The sequence below is a fragment of the Podarcis raffonei genome, chromosome 5, assembly GCF_027172205.1.
Source record: "Podarcis raffonei isolate rPodRaf1 chromosome 5, rPodRaf1.pri, whole genome shotgun sequence".
In the NCBI taxonomy this organism is placed as follows: domain Eukaryota; kingdom Metazoa; phylum Chordata; class Lepidosauria; order Squamata; family Lacertidae; genus Podarcis; species Podarcis raffonei.
The window spans coordinates 102,059,587-102,073,703 of record NC_070606.1 but is presented as its reverse complement, the minus strand read 5'-3'; the positions used below and the strand labels follow the sequence as shown (position 1 = coordinate 102,073,703).

Below are 14,117 nucleotides of genomic sequence, written 5' to 3'. Positions count from 1 at the left end.
ACCGCTCAATATCCCAAAAACCAAAGTGAAGCACCAACAAGCACAAAACAACCCTTCCGCAGTGCCACAAATCCAACTTAATGGTGTAACGTTGGAAAGTGTCAGTTACTTCTCCTGCCTGGGCAGTTATATTTCCACACATTGATGCCAAAATCCAGCATTGCCTGAGCTTTAGGGAAACCTAAATGCTTGTTTACAAAGCTATTCTACTACCAACTTTACTACATGCTTGTGAAACATGGACCACTTATAAACACCATCTCCAACTCCTCAAAAGATTCGATCAATGGTGTCTCTGAAAAATTTTACATATCACTTGGGAAGACAGGTGAACTAATGTCAGTGTAGTGGAAGGAGCAAAGATCACCCATGTCAAAGCAATGATTCTTCAGCATCAACTTCATTGGACTGGTTGTGTTGAGTTGTTCCAGGAGCTCTGCTAGAACCAGCTGAATACTCAAAATAAACTCACAATTGGTGGCAGCTGTAACACTAAGCCTTCATGCAACACACTTGGGAAGCAGGTTAACTGACCAGCTCAAGAAAGGGAGTTGTCGTCATCCATGGGAATGGGATACTAGGCTCCAGGCCTAATTAGAGCAATACCAGCCACCTGTGGGGAACCTTGGCTGTGGTGGAGATCATGGCCACCTGTGGGCTGCTCTACTGTATCAAGTACATTTGCTCCAGTGCCTGGGGGCAGACAAGCCATCTTCTTGCTGGGAAGTCCGCCCCACAGAGTGCTGGAAACAGGGGCAAGGAGGGAGCCTTCAGACCTTTCGTGGTGATTTTGTTTTTTCCTTTAAATAATAATAATAATAATAATAATAATAATAATAATAATAGTTTATACCCCGCCCATCTGGCTGGGTTTCCCCAGCCACTCTGGGCAGCTTCCAATAAAATATTAAAATACAATAGTCCTTCAGATATTAAAAGCTTCCCTAAACAGGGCTGCCTTCAGATGTCTCCTAAAAGTCTGGTAGTTGTTTTTTCCTTTGACATCTAGTGGGAGGGTGTTCCACAGGGCGGGTGCCACTCCCAAGAAGGCCCTGATCTGTAATAAACCACTGATCAACCTGGTAGTGTGGGAAGCCTTCTTTGGGAATCTGAGTTTCTGGATCCCTGTGAGCCCACCTCTGGCTCTGCGGGATAGAGCAACTGGTCATGTTGTTTCGATGCCCGATTATCATCTTCCAAAGCAACTACTCTATTCCCCACTTAAGAATGGAAAATGAAATACCAGTGGACAACAAAAGATGTTTAAAGACGCTCTCAAGGCAAATCTAAAAAAAAGTAGTATAAACACTGACAACTGGGAATCACTGGCTTGCGAGTGCTCCAACTGGAGAACAGCCTTTACCAAAGGTGTCATAAAGGCGTCAAGGACTTTGAAGAAGCACAAACTCAGGATGAAAGGGAGATACGTGCTAAGAGGAAGGAATGTTTGGCAAACCCTCGCCATGATCAACTCCTGCCTGGAAACCTATGTCCCCACTGCAGCAGGATGTGTGGATCCAGAAGAGGAAGAGGAGGTGCAGGAGCCTTGAGGGACATTCTGCAAGGGACCCAGCAGCTCCCTACCTGGTGATCTCATCGTCTCCGAGCATCCCTTTGGGGATAGGGGAGTATCTCCCTGGCGACGCTGGCGGAAGGGTCTGCCCCAAGTAGGTTGATGAGCTAATGTGGTTGTCGGCAGGCTGAGAATAAGCTGGGAAGGAGAGAAATGTAGGTGGTGAACTCTGTGCAAGTGTCATATGTGGGAACTTAACTTATTGGCACATCAGAAAAAACTGTGCAAACCATTTGCGCTGAAGCCAAATCTTTTGCTTTCAACTCTGCCAGTGCCTCCTTCCCCCACAAGCTGCTTCCTAATGTCTGGGCCAAGCCGCCTCCTGCGCTCACGGGGAGAGAGAGGGAAACGGACCTTCCCAGCAGCTGGCTGGGGGGAGGGCTTCTTTGGATGGTCATTTAGGTGGGCTAAAGTTCTGCACAGGATCCAGCATTCCTTCAGCTGGACCACAGCTTCCTTGGAAATGCCTGCTGAGTTTTAAGTTATAGCATGCCTCAGTGTGTACCTACAGATGCATCTATCTTAATTTCAAGGAGACAGCAGGGGATGTTGCCACTGGGTGGAGCCTGGGATCTCCTGCATGCAAAGCTACAGCCCTCCTGGCCCCATCCTAAGAAAAACAACTCTCTGCACAGATACAATGAATTTGGGAGTTGTATCCAATTAAGTCCTTCCTACTCAGAGTAGGCCCATTGAAAATAATAGCCCTAAGTTAGTCATAGCCACTGTTTCAACCGATTTAAGCCTTGTTTTCTCTTAAAAACTAATGAGATGAACACATTTTCCCATATACAGGCCACCTTGAGATTTTGTAATAATTAAGTTACTATTTCTTGAAAATTATTGCTTATGTCATCTTTTACATAACCGAAAAAAAGGAAACGGACCAGCAGGCATAGAATCTGAAAATCTCCTTTTACAAGCACACCGTACAAGGTATGAATGCCTCCGTCAAAGGAAGGAGCCGAAGTGCAGTAATTGCTGGTTGCCAGAGAACAACTCACCGTTGGTGATGTCTGGCGGGGCGTAGCTGTCGTTCATGAACATGCTGGTGGGTTTTGCCACTTTCAGGTAAACAAAGTCGGAGGTGTTTTTTAAGGCAGTCACTGCTTCTTCATGTGTCACTTCCTCTAAGCAAACGCTGTTGACCTAGAGAGAGGGGCGGGGGGGGGGAGACCAAATGAACTCATCCCTAAGAAGCCTCTGACCCCACATGTACAACAGTAGGGAAGGAGCCTGCGCTTTGCTCAGAATTCAACCTCCCTGTGTCTAGAAGGGTCTCAGCTGTCCACTTCGACTGGAAACAGCTTTCACTGGCCTCAACCGACATGGTCTTAAAAAAAAAAGCCAATTTGGGACGTCCAGGAGCAGTGCGTTCTAGGGTGGTCCTCTGTTCCAACAAGCCCCCACTCTGGATGACTGTCGGATGAGGGACCCTTCCTCCAAAGGTGCTCTCAGAGGAAGACAGGGCATTTATCTTGCAGGACCTTGTGCAGGTGGGGTCCCGTGGGGTGCCCCCTCACAAAGTCCTCCTGACAGCTTCTCAGGCTCCCTTCCTGTGGAAGTGAGTTCTGGCACTGGGATCCGGCCTGTTTCTTCTGCTGTGAAGACAGGAGCAAGAGATTCATTCAGATTCCCCACAATCTCCTTATCCTCCTCTGACGTGCTTGCCATTCAACTTATACTACAATCTATGGCCTTTTAAACTATGGTGGGGTATTGTTTTTCTTTGTTATTATGATGCTATTTTTCTGTTTCTTCAGATGAAAGGTGGTATAGAAATTTAATACCAACCATCCTAATCTAAGGGTCCATCTTCCGCCCCAACAGTATCCTGCTACTAATACCTTTAAAAGACTTCTTGTTGTTGGTCTTAATGCTTTTAGCAATGTGCTCCTTAATTATTATTTTTTTAAGCATCTTACCATCCACTTGCACTTTTTTGGCAAAAGCTTGTGTTCCTTCTTGTTGCAGGATGTGCCTACAAAGTCCAGCAGGGAGCTCAACGTGAGCCCCCAATTCTATTCTCTGCCCACTGCCTGGTGGAAACCACCATCGGGTGGAATCCTGCTTCTAAGCTGCCTGGTTGACCACAGCAGGACGCTGGCCCAGATGGCTCTCCTTTGGCCTGATCCAGCACAGAGCGGCTCTGCTCTTGTTCTCACTGTACTTTTTCATAAAGGCATTACAATGGGGGCAGCTTTATTTTATTGGCTGAAGGGCTTCCTTTGGGGTTTGGCTTCATTTTCATTATTCCTTATCAAGAGCTGTCTTCTTAGCTGTCTTTAACTATGCTGCTATATTATGTAATCCTAATCTCTTAAATCTCCTGTCATTTAATTATCAGGACTGCTTCCATTTCCACATTTCCTCTCAGTTATGATGCTCAAAACCATAATCCAAAACAAAGTCCCTTGTTTACAAGCCCAGTTCCAGGCCAGGCCCTGGACAGCCTGATTAAATGGCACTGGCTGGATTCTCCCAGGAATGGCTGAGAGCAGCACAAGGGGCCAGCACATGGGCCCTAGTGCACAGACCTCGGGGTTTTCTATAGTCAAGCATATCTTGTTTTCAGTTCTCTACTGCTGTCTTTGTACATTAGAGCCTCTTTTGTGGACTGACAGTGGCCTCTTAAGGACTGTCCAGCCCCCCATCTTTGTCTTCCCATATTACAGTGCCATTTAGAGGATTTTCTTAGCTGTGCAAGGTGTTCTGAGTCCAGGGCTCGTTTCCCAGCAAAGAAAACTGGATACATCTGGCTCTGATAAGCCAGAGGCAGTCAAGTGAGCTTTGCAGTCTTCTCCATGATAAACCACTGACCTGCCAAGACACAGCAGGCAACACTGCAGAGACTCAGGGAGACCCCCAAGGCAGCTTTGTAGCTTAGAAATGACTCACTGGCTCCCAACAAAGAGTCCTGCATGAAAGGAGGGCAACCCCTGGCTTTGAGGACAGCCTCTGTGGAGCTGTGCCCAAAACAGAGGGATGCTGCAACTTCAACTCACAGCCATCAGTTTGTCTCCAATCTGGAGCTTGCCATCCTTGTGTGCTGCGCCTCCTTCAATGATCTTGGTGACATAGATGCTGTTGTCTCCAGGAATGTGCTGGTTTCCAACACCCCCAGCGATGCTAAACCCAAGACCTGCTTCAAGAGAGCAAAGACCGTCATCAGCACAACTTCCGCAGACTGTCTGCAACTGTACAACCAGCTTGCATGTCAAAGTATCTGACCACAGTCCAGAGGAATGGTAGAATGGTAGAGCTGGAAGGGACCCCTTCGGTCATCTAGTCCAGCCCCCTGCAATGCAGGAATCTTGGCTAAAGCACTCCTGACAGGGGGCCATTCAACTTCTGCTTAGAAACCTCCAAGGAAGGAGAATCCCCAGCCTCCTGAGGGAGACCGTTCCACTGTTGAGCCGGGGACTCTGGAGCAGGGAATGGTCTGGTGAGAATCAGGCAAGGGCAGGGACACCCCCACCCCCCAGTCCATGTGCTGGAAGGCTCACAGTCACCCACCAGTGATAACTTGGGGGTGAAGGCTGCCCACAGGAAGGCATGGGCTCTCTTCCAGCTTCTACAGGAGCGGCTGGAATTTCCCACCAAAACCACGCACTGCTGTGTGCAGTCCAAATGCCACCCCCTGCTCAGGCCTTTGAGAAGTGCAGGCAGGCTAACCACCACAAAGAGGAGCTGCAGCCACCCCCACCCCATCCCTAAACTAAGCCTGGCTTGCTCCCTTCCGCCACAAACCTTTGGGGCCTTTCACAAGCTTGATCTCCATGATTTTTTCCGTTACTTGCTTTCTTCTCTTGACATGCAGCCGGACTACGGAGCCTGCCTCCTTCAAGGCTTCTACGGCTTTGCTATGCGTCACATCACGGACATCCACCTCGTTGACGCGCAAAATGCAGTCGTTCACCCTGCAGGTGGAGAGCAAAGGTGGCCCTGAATGGCATCCAGGTACACGTACACGTACACACAGACGTGTGCTTTTGTCCTCTCAGAATGCTAAATCCATGGGCTCATTGAATGGAACTCAATGATGGAAGATGGAAGGTAAGACGAAAGTACTTCTTACACAGCACACACACACAAACTAAGATTCAGTGCCATAAGATGGTCACAAACTTGGATGGCTTCAAAAGAGGAAGAGACAAATTCATGAAGGAGAGGGTTATCAATGGTTATCCTCTTTCTCCACCGTCAGAGGCATCAATGCTTCCAAAAACCATTTCCTGGAAACCACAAGCAGAGAGGAGCTGTTGCTGCACTCAGGTCTTGCTTGTGGGCTGCCCATAATGGACACCTGGATGGCCACTGCTAACAAGATGCTGGGCTAGAAGGGCGCCCTTTGGTCTCGGAAGGCCTCCACTGCCACTGGCCTAGAGCTCCCCCCTCCCCGCGGCTGATGGGAACACCTGGAGGGGCACAGGTTCCCCAGTTCTGCCTTATGGCCAACCCTGGAGAGACGGCTAATGCTGAAGGCTCCAGGCTGCTGCAAGCATCCTCCTAAGAGCCAGGAATCAGGACTGGATGAATCCCACACCAGCTCTGCTTGCTCTCTGCAGGAACAGCAGCCATGCTGCCTCTTTTCCCGGACTGTTGCGAAGATGGACATTAGATGGAGCCAAAGCCTGGAACACAGAAGGAACTGACGTACCGCAATCTTCCATCTTGCGCAGCAGCTCCTCCCGGGATGATCTTTGTAATGAAGATACTTGAGTCGTCCCCTATGTGGGGGTTGTCCGTACCTCCTGCAATGCTGAAGCCAAGTCCTGAATTGCCCTGGGGGAAGAGAACCAAAGCACCTGTGATCGACCAAGAGGGACACCGACTTCAAAGTATACTATTGGATGAGCCAAGAGGGGTTGTCAGCGTGTGGAAGGAAGCAGGAAATGCCGTATGGTGCCAACATTTCCATTTCACAGGGAAAACTGTCAGCTCCACAGGAAAATTAACAGTAAAAGGAATGAATTTAAACTTATTTCATTATGATTGTTGAAACAGCACATGAAGGTCTTGGCACTAGCGAACTCTCCCCGCATCACCTTCCTGATGCTTGATGATAGCCCAGGAATCTGTCTGGCAGAAAAGCTTGCAGCTGGAACTTTCCATCTCATACATTTGCCACAAGGATCAGTACCTGGCTTATAGCCCCCACCCAATGCAATGGCAGCTGGACTTTGAGCAAGGATTTGAGCTGTGGCCCTTCCAACAGGCTCTACTCCAGGAGCCACGTGTGTGAGGAACGGCAGCTCCAAAAAGCCACGGCAGCAGCAGGATGGGTGCCATGAGGCCAGGCAGACCTGCCTCTCCTGCCTGCTTTGGCCAGAGCATCATGAACCACGCCAGGCAACAGAGCTCCTCTGGCAAATGGGCATTAAGAAGCCAGCAGCCAGATGCAACCGCAGCAGCCAAGAGAGGGAAGCAGAAGCAACCCCTCCCAAATAAGAGAGAAAAAACAAACCCCTTGGGAAATCAAAGGTTGTAGGAGCTCCTCCTTACCCTTTCCAGTGTAATTTCTTCATATTCAAAATCTGCATCTGTGCCATTGACCTACATGAAGACAAAAGCATGGAAAGTTTGTGGATTCTTCAGAGGACGCGTGTGCAGCACGGCCCTGGCTGCTGGCTGCTGACACCATGTTTGATGGTTCACTCTGCTTGGCGCAACGGCCGCGGGGACCATGCAGGTGGAGGAGAGATGGCAAAAATATTAAGAACTCCTGTTTCCTGCTGGTGTGTGCATGCGCACTAGAGACAGAAATAAATACCAGAAGCCCCCTCCCCCCATTCCAGAAAGAGAACATTTTGTTGCTCAAGGAACAGAAAAACACAGCAGAGCAACAGGTGCTGACAGACCCAGGGACTGACTGGCGAACTTGGAAAACACCAAATAGTTTGCCATCTGACTTGTCCACCTTCTTCAGAGACTGACTCTTCCTAACACTCCCTTTGGATAGATGAGGAAAGGAAGCAGTCACCTGCTTAAGACTAGTGGTGTGGGTTTTCTGGGGAAATGTGATTGGATAAACTGTGAAGAAAACTTTCTGCTGCCTAAATTTGACTTACTGTGTTTATTTGACATATTTAATAAACAAAACTTGAAAAGTTTGCCATGCTAGTTCTATGTGCTACCGAAATATCTGGATAGTTTGTGTTTTAACAATAGCTGCAAAGTAGCTGAGGACTTCAATAAAAGTGCTGTCAAATGGAATTCAAACAAATCCAAAGTTTTACACAATTGGGTTCCTTCATTACAAATCTTTAGGCACCAGGCAAAAACTTCCCTCTTCTCCCAGGCCTTGGGCTGATTCAATACTCTATGGCCTTATAAACTGGGAGGGGTGGTGGTTTTTGCTTGCTATTATGGTGTGTAGTTTTGTGTTTTTATACTGTAAACTGCCCTGTGATCCTCTGATGACTTATCAATCTCCTTGTTCTGGAGGTAAAACCAATGCAAAAGAGATCCATCTGAAGGCGCAATCCTGAGCTCCTTGGAGAAAGGGTGGCATGACTAGATTAAATCAAAATCTTCACACAGCCCTCAGCAGCCAGTCCTGGGCATCCCTGCAGCTTGTTCAAAATGCAACTGCTCAGACCTTTAGGTGCCTAAACAGCTGCTTGTAGGACCACTCCTGTTCAAGCCACCAATCAAGCAAAATGCCACGTTTTGCTCCTTCCCGCTGGAAGCAGACTCTGCGCCCAACATGTGATCCTGCTTCCAGGGAAAGAGGCTGCCAGCCCAAAGTCATTAACATGTGGAACCTGATCTCCTCCAGGCTGGCTCCAGACAAAGCAAAGGCTCTCAAAGGAGTCCTTGGTGTTGCATTACTCCGCTGGCGAGGGCGACAGGTCGGGAACAAACAGCCCTCCGCCGAAGGTGCTGCTGCTGCGCTTCTGCACTATCTGAACACAGGAAGCAGAAAGAGCTGGCCAGAAAATGGGTCAGCCGACTGAGGGGTGGGAGGCCACTTTTAAGTGCACCTGACGCTTCTGGAGTGTGGCAGCTGCAAAGACCACTGTGCATTGCACTGGGCTCTGGCCCTGCCGGCAATGGAGGGTTGGAAATGGCCCTGTGCCAAAACAGAGAACACCTCCGTCATGTGAGAAGCCATCCTGGGACTTGTGAGGAACGATTCTCCTCCACTGTCTCAAGATGAGTGGGGTCATCCAGGGATTTGGAATGTGCCATTAGCAACGTGCAGATGGCACGTAACTCTGCTTCTCATTCACACAGGCACCAACAGGCCCCACATTCATCACCGGAGGCCCTTCTTTGTGTGCCTCCTTTGAGCGGTGGATGGCAGCATGGGATCAGGCCTTCTCAGTGGTGGCTCCCCAACTGTGGGACGCTTTCCCTAGACAGATGCGCCTTTAGGCACAGTGAAGATGTGCTTCTTTACCCCGGGCTCATCTTTTAGATGAGTGGAATGGGAGCTGTGCTATGTTATTGCAGGATGGGCACTTTATTAAAAAAAATATTAATTCTTTGAAATCGTTTGGTGTGTTTTACATTTGGTATGCTTTTTTTAAAAAAAAACTGTAAGTCACTTTGAGACATTTTTTCCTGTGGTAAGCAATTAATTTTATTTTATTTTTAAATAGTTATTAGCCAGCATGTCTTGCTTGTGAGTTTCCAAAGACATCTGTCAGGCTACTGTTGTCAACAGAATGTTGGTCTAGGGCAGGTGTGGGGAACTGTCCTCTCCCGGTGTTGCTAAACTACAACTCCCATCATGCCTGGCAATTGGCTATGCTTGCTAAGCCAATGGTAGTTGTAAGTTCAGCAACCTCTCAAAAGCTCCCCAATTCTAATCTAGTGTAAACTTTGGGTTGAACCAGCAAGACACTTTGTATGCTGCCTTTGAGCCTGGAGTTCCATTTGGCTTCCTCCCACAAAACTCCGTGGCAGAGCCCTCTTCCCCTTACACCCCGGTCTGGGCATCTGTCTCAGCTGAGCTAGGAGCTGATGGCAGATGCCACCCCATCGCGGGGCAACCAATGCCCAGTGCTAGCTCTGCATTGCAGATGCCTCAAACCTATCAAGTGTAACTGGTTCACCCCCAACTTCTAACATGGCAAGAGATTTTCTCTCTTTCCCCACCAGAGAGAGCTTTCTTATTTCCCTGCAGATAGATAGATATGGGAAGCTAAAGCATAACTGCCTAAATGTGGATTCACCACTTTTTTTAATAAAAAAAATTAGCACAGCACAGAGCATAGGTTTTCACTGAGCTTCATTGGAAAGACATACAAGGCAATTAAATATCAATTGACACTTACGTAGGTTGGAGTCTCCGAAGTTTCGGTGTTCACCACCACTGGAGGAGGATTTGCCTTTGGAATAAAAAGATAACGGCTGTGCATTAGAAGGAATGCCCAAAGGGAAGCCACAGAGCCTTGTTTCTTTCTGGGCAGATGACTGCCGCTCCCTTTAAGGATGCCCACTCTGCAGTGCAACAGGGTCAAGCTGCTTGCTCCTGACAGCAAATACCAGGGGACACCCAGAGGAAGAGGCCAGTTGCAGCTGAAAGAGCAAAACAGATCCCTACCAAAGCGGTTAATAAACTGCAGCCCATTTTGAAGCCAGAGTGCAACAGGCATGCTTTGCTGACGCAATCCCATAAACCTCCTCAACCCATATATTTCTCTGCTCTTGTGAGAAGACAAATGTTATGTGCTAGAGCAAGAGCTGGCATCCCTTACTGCCAGGCTTGCACTCCCCAACCCACCTTTGAGTTCTCTTCATTTGGACATGACTTCTTCTTTGACTCTTCTCAAAAACTACTAATGTTAGACTGTAAGCTCCTTGGGACAGGGACCTGTCATCTTATTCACTATAAAGCACCAGGACACTGGTGGTGCCATACAATAAACATTAACAATTATTTTTCCAGGCTTGCAATCTGCTTTGCCTCTGCTATAGTCACTGCTCTGTTATATATTGCTGCCTTTAGTATGTACAGATGTTTGAAGCGCAGAGTAGAAATCTATATAATAAATTCTACTATTTTATTTTATGATTTCTAGGTCAGCCAGTGTCAAAGGGTCTAGCGCCATCTGCCTGGGCGCCGGTCAAGCCTACAAACTGTTCACCTTCACATTCCAGAACAGGAAGCAGTTCTGATGCAACTGCTCCAGACCAACAACTTAGAGAGTGCTTTGCCGAGCCAAATATAAGGAGGCATCTTTTATGTATGTGGAGAATGACTCAGCTGAGAAAAGAATTAGCCTGGATTAGCCAGCCTACCCTCTGCCTTTTACAGCAAGGCGCGCCGTGAGTGCCAAGGCCCACTTCCCCTCCTCTCAGTCGGACCATGAAGTCAGTGGGCATCTTCCTAGAAGAGCCTGGCCTCTGAGAAGATGTAGCAGTGGGAGCAGGTCCCCCAGCACCGCTGTGCAGCAGGAGTCCTGAGAGGTCAACAGGCCAGCGTCTTCATGGCAGGGGCCACAGCAGTTGAGCCAGGCTCCTGGGCAGCAGCTCTCCACATGGTCAGGCGGTGCTCAGCTCCTGCCTGGCCTGGGGCCTTCTGCAGGAAAAGCCTTCCCCTGCCACTGAGATGCACATGCAGTCAACCCAAGGAGGCAATGAAACCACTCCATTCTGCAGCATGCCCAAAGGGGAAGAAAAAGCTACGCTGAGTTCCAAGGACCCCCAGGACCAAACGGGCATGCAATCACAGAGACAACCATAGCAAGACAGGCCCTGGCATGCCAGGGGGGTGGGGTGAGGAATAAAAACCTGTGAGATGGAAGATGGGATGAGTGTGGTCTCAGCAGGGACTGGCAGGACAGAGACAACGGGAAGAGAAAGAGGAACAGCTTCTGGTATCTAAAAGCATGAATGGAGAGAAGTCAGGAGTTGAATCTAAAGGTTGCGGGTGGAAGAGGCACCCCCCCCGGCTCTCACGGATGGAACTGGCCGCAGCGCAGACATTCCCCAAATGCTGAAGGATCACCTAAGACCCCAGCGCATGTGGCTCACATTTGGGGCCGTTGTAGGCAAAAGTCCAGCAGGGGCTGCTCCGAAGACAAACTTGCAACCCCAGCATATTTTGGAAAATACAAACATACACACACATTCCCCTTTTCTTCTCACCAGCAAGGCACAACACAACGGCTCATCAAGTGATTCTGAGGGTCAAGGCTTCCTCATAAAAGGGGCTGGACTAGCTGACCCCTGGGGTCCCTCCCAACTCTACAATTCTAAGTTGGCTCAAGCTCCACAAATTCAGGAAACTGGAAGCGAAGGCTGATGCTGTGACATTTGTGCCCCTTTACCAATGAAGATGCTGTGCAGTGTTGAAAATCACAACGGCTTGTCAGTTACTTTCCATGTGCCCCTTCCTTGGGCTTTCAGACCCCAATCCATAGGAGGAGGCTGGAGTGCCTGGGTGGAAGCGGCAAAGATGCCCCACCTTTTCCTGCGTGGAGTCCTCCTGGGAGAGGGCCCAGGCCAGTATGCAGACTGCGCTAGACCGTGGCAGAGGGAGGTCTCCCTCGGAGAGGCACTGCTGCAAAGGACCCCAGGAGTCGGGTCTGCAGCTGTGTTTCAGAGACCCAGGACAACATGGAGCATTTTTGCCAGTCCCAGGCTCTCCTGGATTTGGCACTGCAAGGCGTAAGCAAGCACAACTTGTGGCACGTCTGTTCTAGTCTTCCTGGCTTCCAATCAGCTGGATTTGTAGAGCTGAGGACAAGATGAGGTAGACTTAACTGTGGCCTTAAACCAGCAGGCCTCTCCCCCTCCCCCTCTGCACAGCCCCCAGCCCCCTTGGCACTGGGGGGGGGGAGCTGGAGTCCAGCAACCAGTGGAGAGCCACAGGTTCCCGATCCCTGTGCACCCCCAATATTTTTTTTACTTTTGGGGGGTTTTTTGTTAAAAGGAAAAGAAAAAATACAGATACAAACAATGGTTTTCCTATCAGATAATATCTTATAACCTAGTTCATATGTTAACACACACACATATATGTATATATATATATATGCATACATACATACATACACACACACACACACACACACACAAGACAATCAAACTCCAGTGTCCATCGCTGTACAGAGGCTATATGAACTGACATCTTTTTTATCACTGAATTTCTCTGGTTTTGAAAAGGGAAATTGTCATTACAATGTTAGCAATTGCCGCTGCATGATCCCTGGCAGGTGGCCAACCAGCTGCTGCTTCAAAACTTCCACGGAAGGAAAGGCCACCCCCTGGAGAGGCTGTCCGTTCTGCTGCTGAACAGCTCTCATTGTCAGAAAGCTCTTCACCTGCTTAGTGAGACTCTGCCACTGGTTCGAGTCCTACCTTCAGGAGCAGCAGGAGGCAAGCTGGCTCTTACTGTGTGCTTGCCTGGAAAAGCCTCAGGGGGCCAAAGGTGGGCCAGGCAGACATCACTATCCTGCTTGCTCAGAAGAGCACAGCACCACCACTCTAAATTCTGACTTTCCTGGAAACCTTCTGGTACCAACGCGTCTAGGCCTAGTTTAAAATGTCCCTCGAGTAGCCTGTCATTCTAATGAATGCTTCACGCTGCTTTTAAATGTTTTTATGGTGTTATGCTATGCACTGCCCTGAGGATTTGCAATAGGGTGGTATATAAACACTTGAATAAATATATAATAAATGACCCCCCAAAATGGGAGGGGGAGTTATCAGGATGCTCCCTCACCCCCGAGTCTTCACATCCTTAATTCCACCCCTTGACAGGATCACTGGCCACTAAAAAGTAATTTTTGCACAGCCAGCAGTCTGTAAAGCCTGGCTGCACACACATCTATCAGCAGCAACAAAGCAGCACTTGAAGAAGCATTCGAGTATCTCTTCTTCCTGCTCCCCCACCCCTAATCACCAGAGCCCATAAGCTGCTCACGCGGCACACTCTAAACCGGGAAGACAAGAGATACCAAGCGGGCTGACAAAAGTGGAGCAGCAGGTCATATTTTTGCATCCGCAAAGTCAAACCCTCAGACGTTGGGGGCAGCCTGGGCTTGCTGGGAGCCAGAGCAGAACTGTGGCTGAGTGCCCCTTCCTCCCCTTGCCAGGGGGGGAATCGGGGGGTGGGGGGTGGACCACAATGCTATTAAGACATCTCCACCTACCCAGAGGCATCCAGCACACACAAGGCTGAATCCACCATCACTCAAAAGAATAATGCACCTGCCATTTTTACTTCACTGGTCCTATTAGGCACTTCCACAGAGCAAGGAAGAGTGAGCAGCAAGTACTGTAACAGAAGGAGGGGAGACCTTTGGGTGCCTTCCTCCCACAACGGCCAGTCCAGGTAGGCCTCTCAAGGGGCTGCCACCCCTGAGGTCCCCTCTAGCCACAGGCAGGGGAGACTCTTTCTGGGAATACAAGGCAAACCTTTAGAAGGAAAGCAGAGAGACCACCCAACTTACCTAGCTTTCCACTGCCCAAGCCCTCTCACACTCTCCTTTTGAGTCTTGCAGAAATGCACCCAACCCCAACATCAATTTCAGGGAGTTTATTAAGACTAAAGACCAAAGGAGAAAGGAGCAGGACAGACAGCCGT

At 49.1% G+C, this 14,117-nt stretch overlaps 1 protein-coding gene across 15 annotated transcripts in view; it reads right to left on the bottom strand.

Annotated features, from left to right (window-relative positions):
• The window catches only part of DLG1 (discs large MAGUK scaffold protein 1), an 84,006-nt gene that overhangs the window by 25,685 nt on the left and 44,204 nt on the right, over positions 1-14,117 (bottom strand). For 4 of the 15 annotated variants that reach the window (XM_053390915.1, XM_053390917.1, XM_053390920.1 and 1 more), the window contains 8 exons: positions 11,318-11,407; positions 9,859-9,912; positions 7,079-7,129; positions 6,234-6,358; positions 5,324-5,493; positions 4,579-4,718; positions 2,578-2,722; positions 1,585-1,711 (listed from right to left, as the gene is read on the bottom strand). In XM_053390915.1, coding sequence (XP_053246890.1) covers positions 1,585-1,711; positions 2,578-2,722; positions 4,579-4,718; positions 5,324-5,493; positions 6,234-6,358; positions 7,079-7,129; positions 9,859-9,912; positions 11,318-11,407 — 902 coding nt within the window. The remainder of the gene's footprint in view (positions 1-1,584; positions 1,712-2,577; positions 2,723-4,578; positions 4,719-5,323; positions 5,494-6,233; positions 6,359-7,078; positions 7,130-9,858; positions 9,913-11,317; positions 11,408-14,117) is intronic. The other 11 variants (XM_053390916.1, XM_053390918.1, XM_053390921.1 and 8 more) reach the window with 3 other exon arrangements.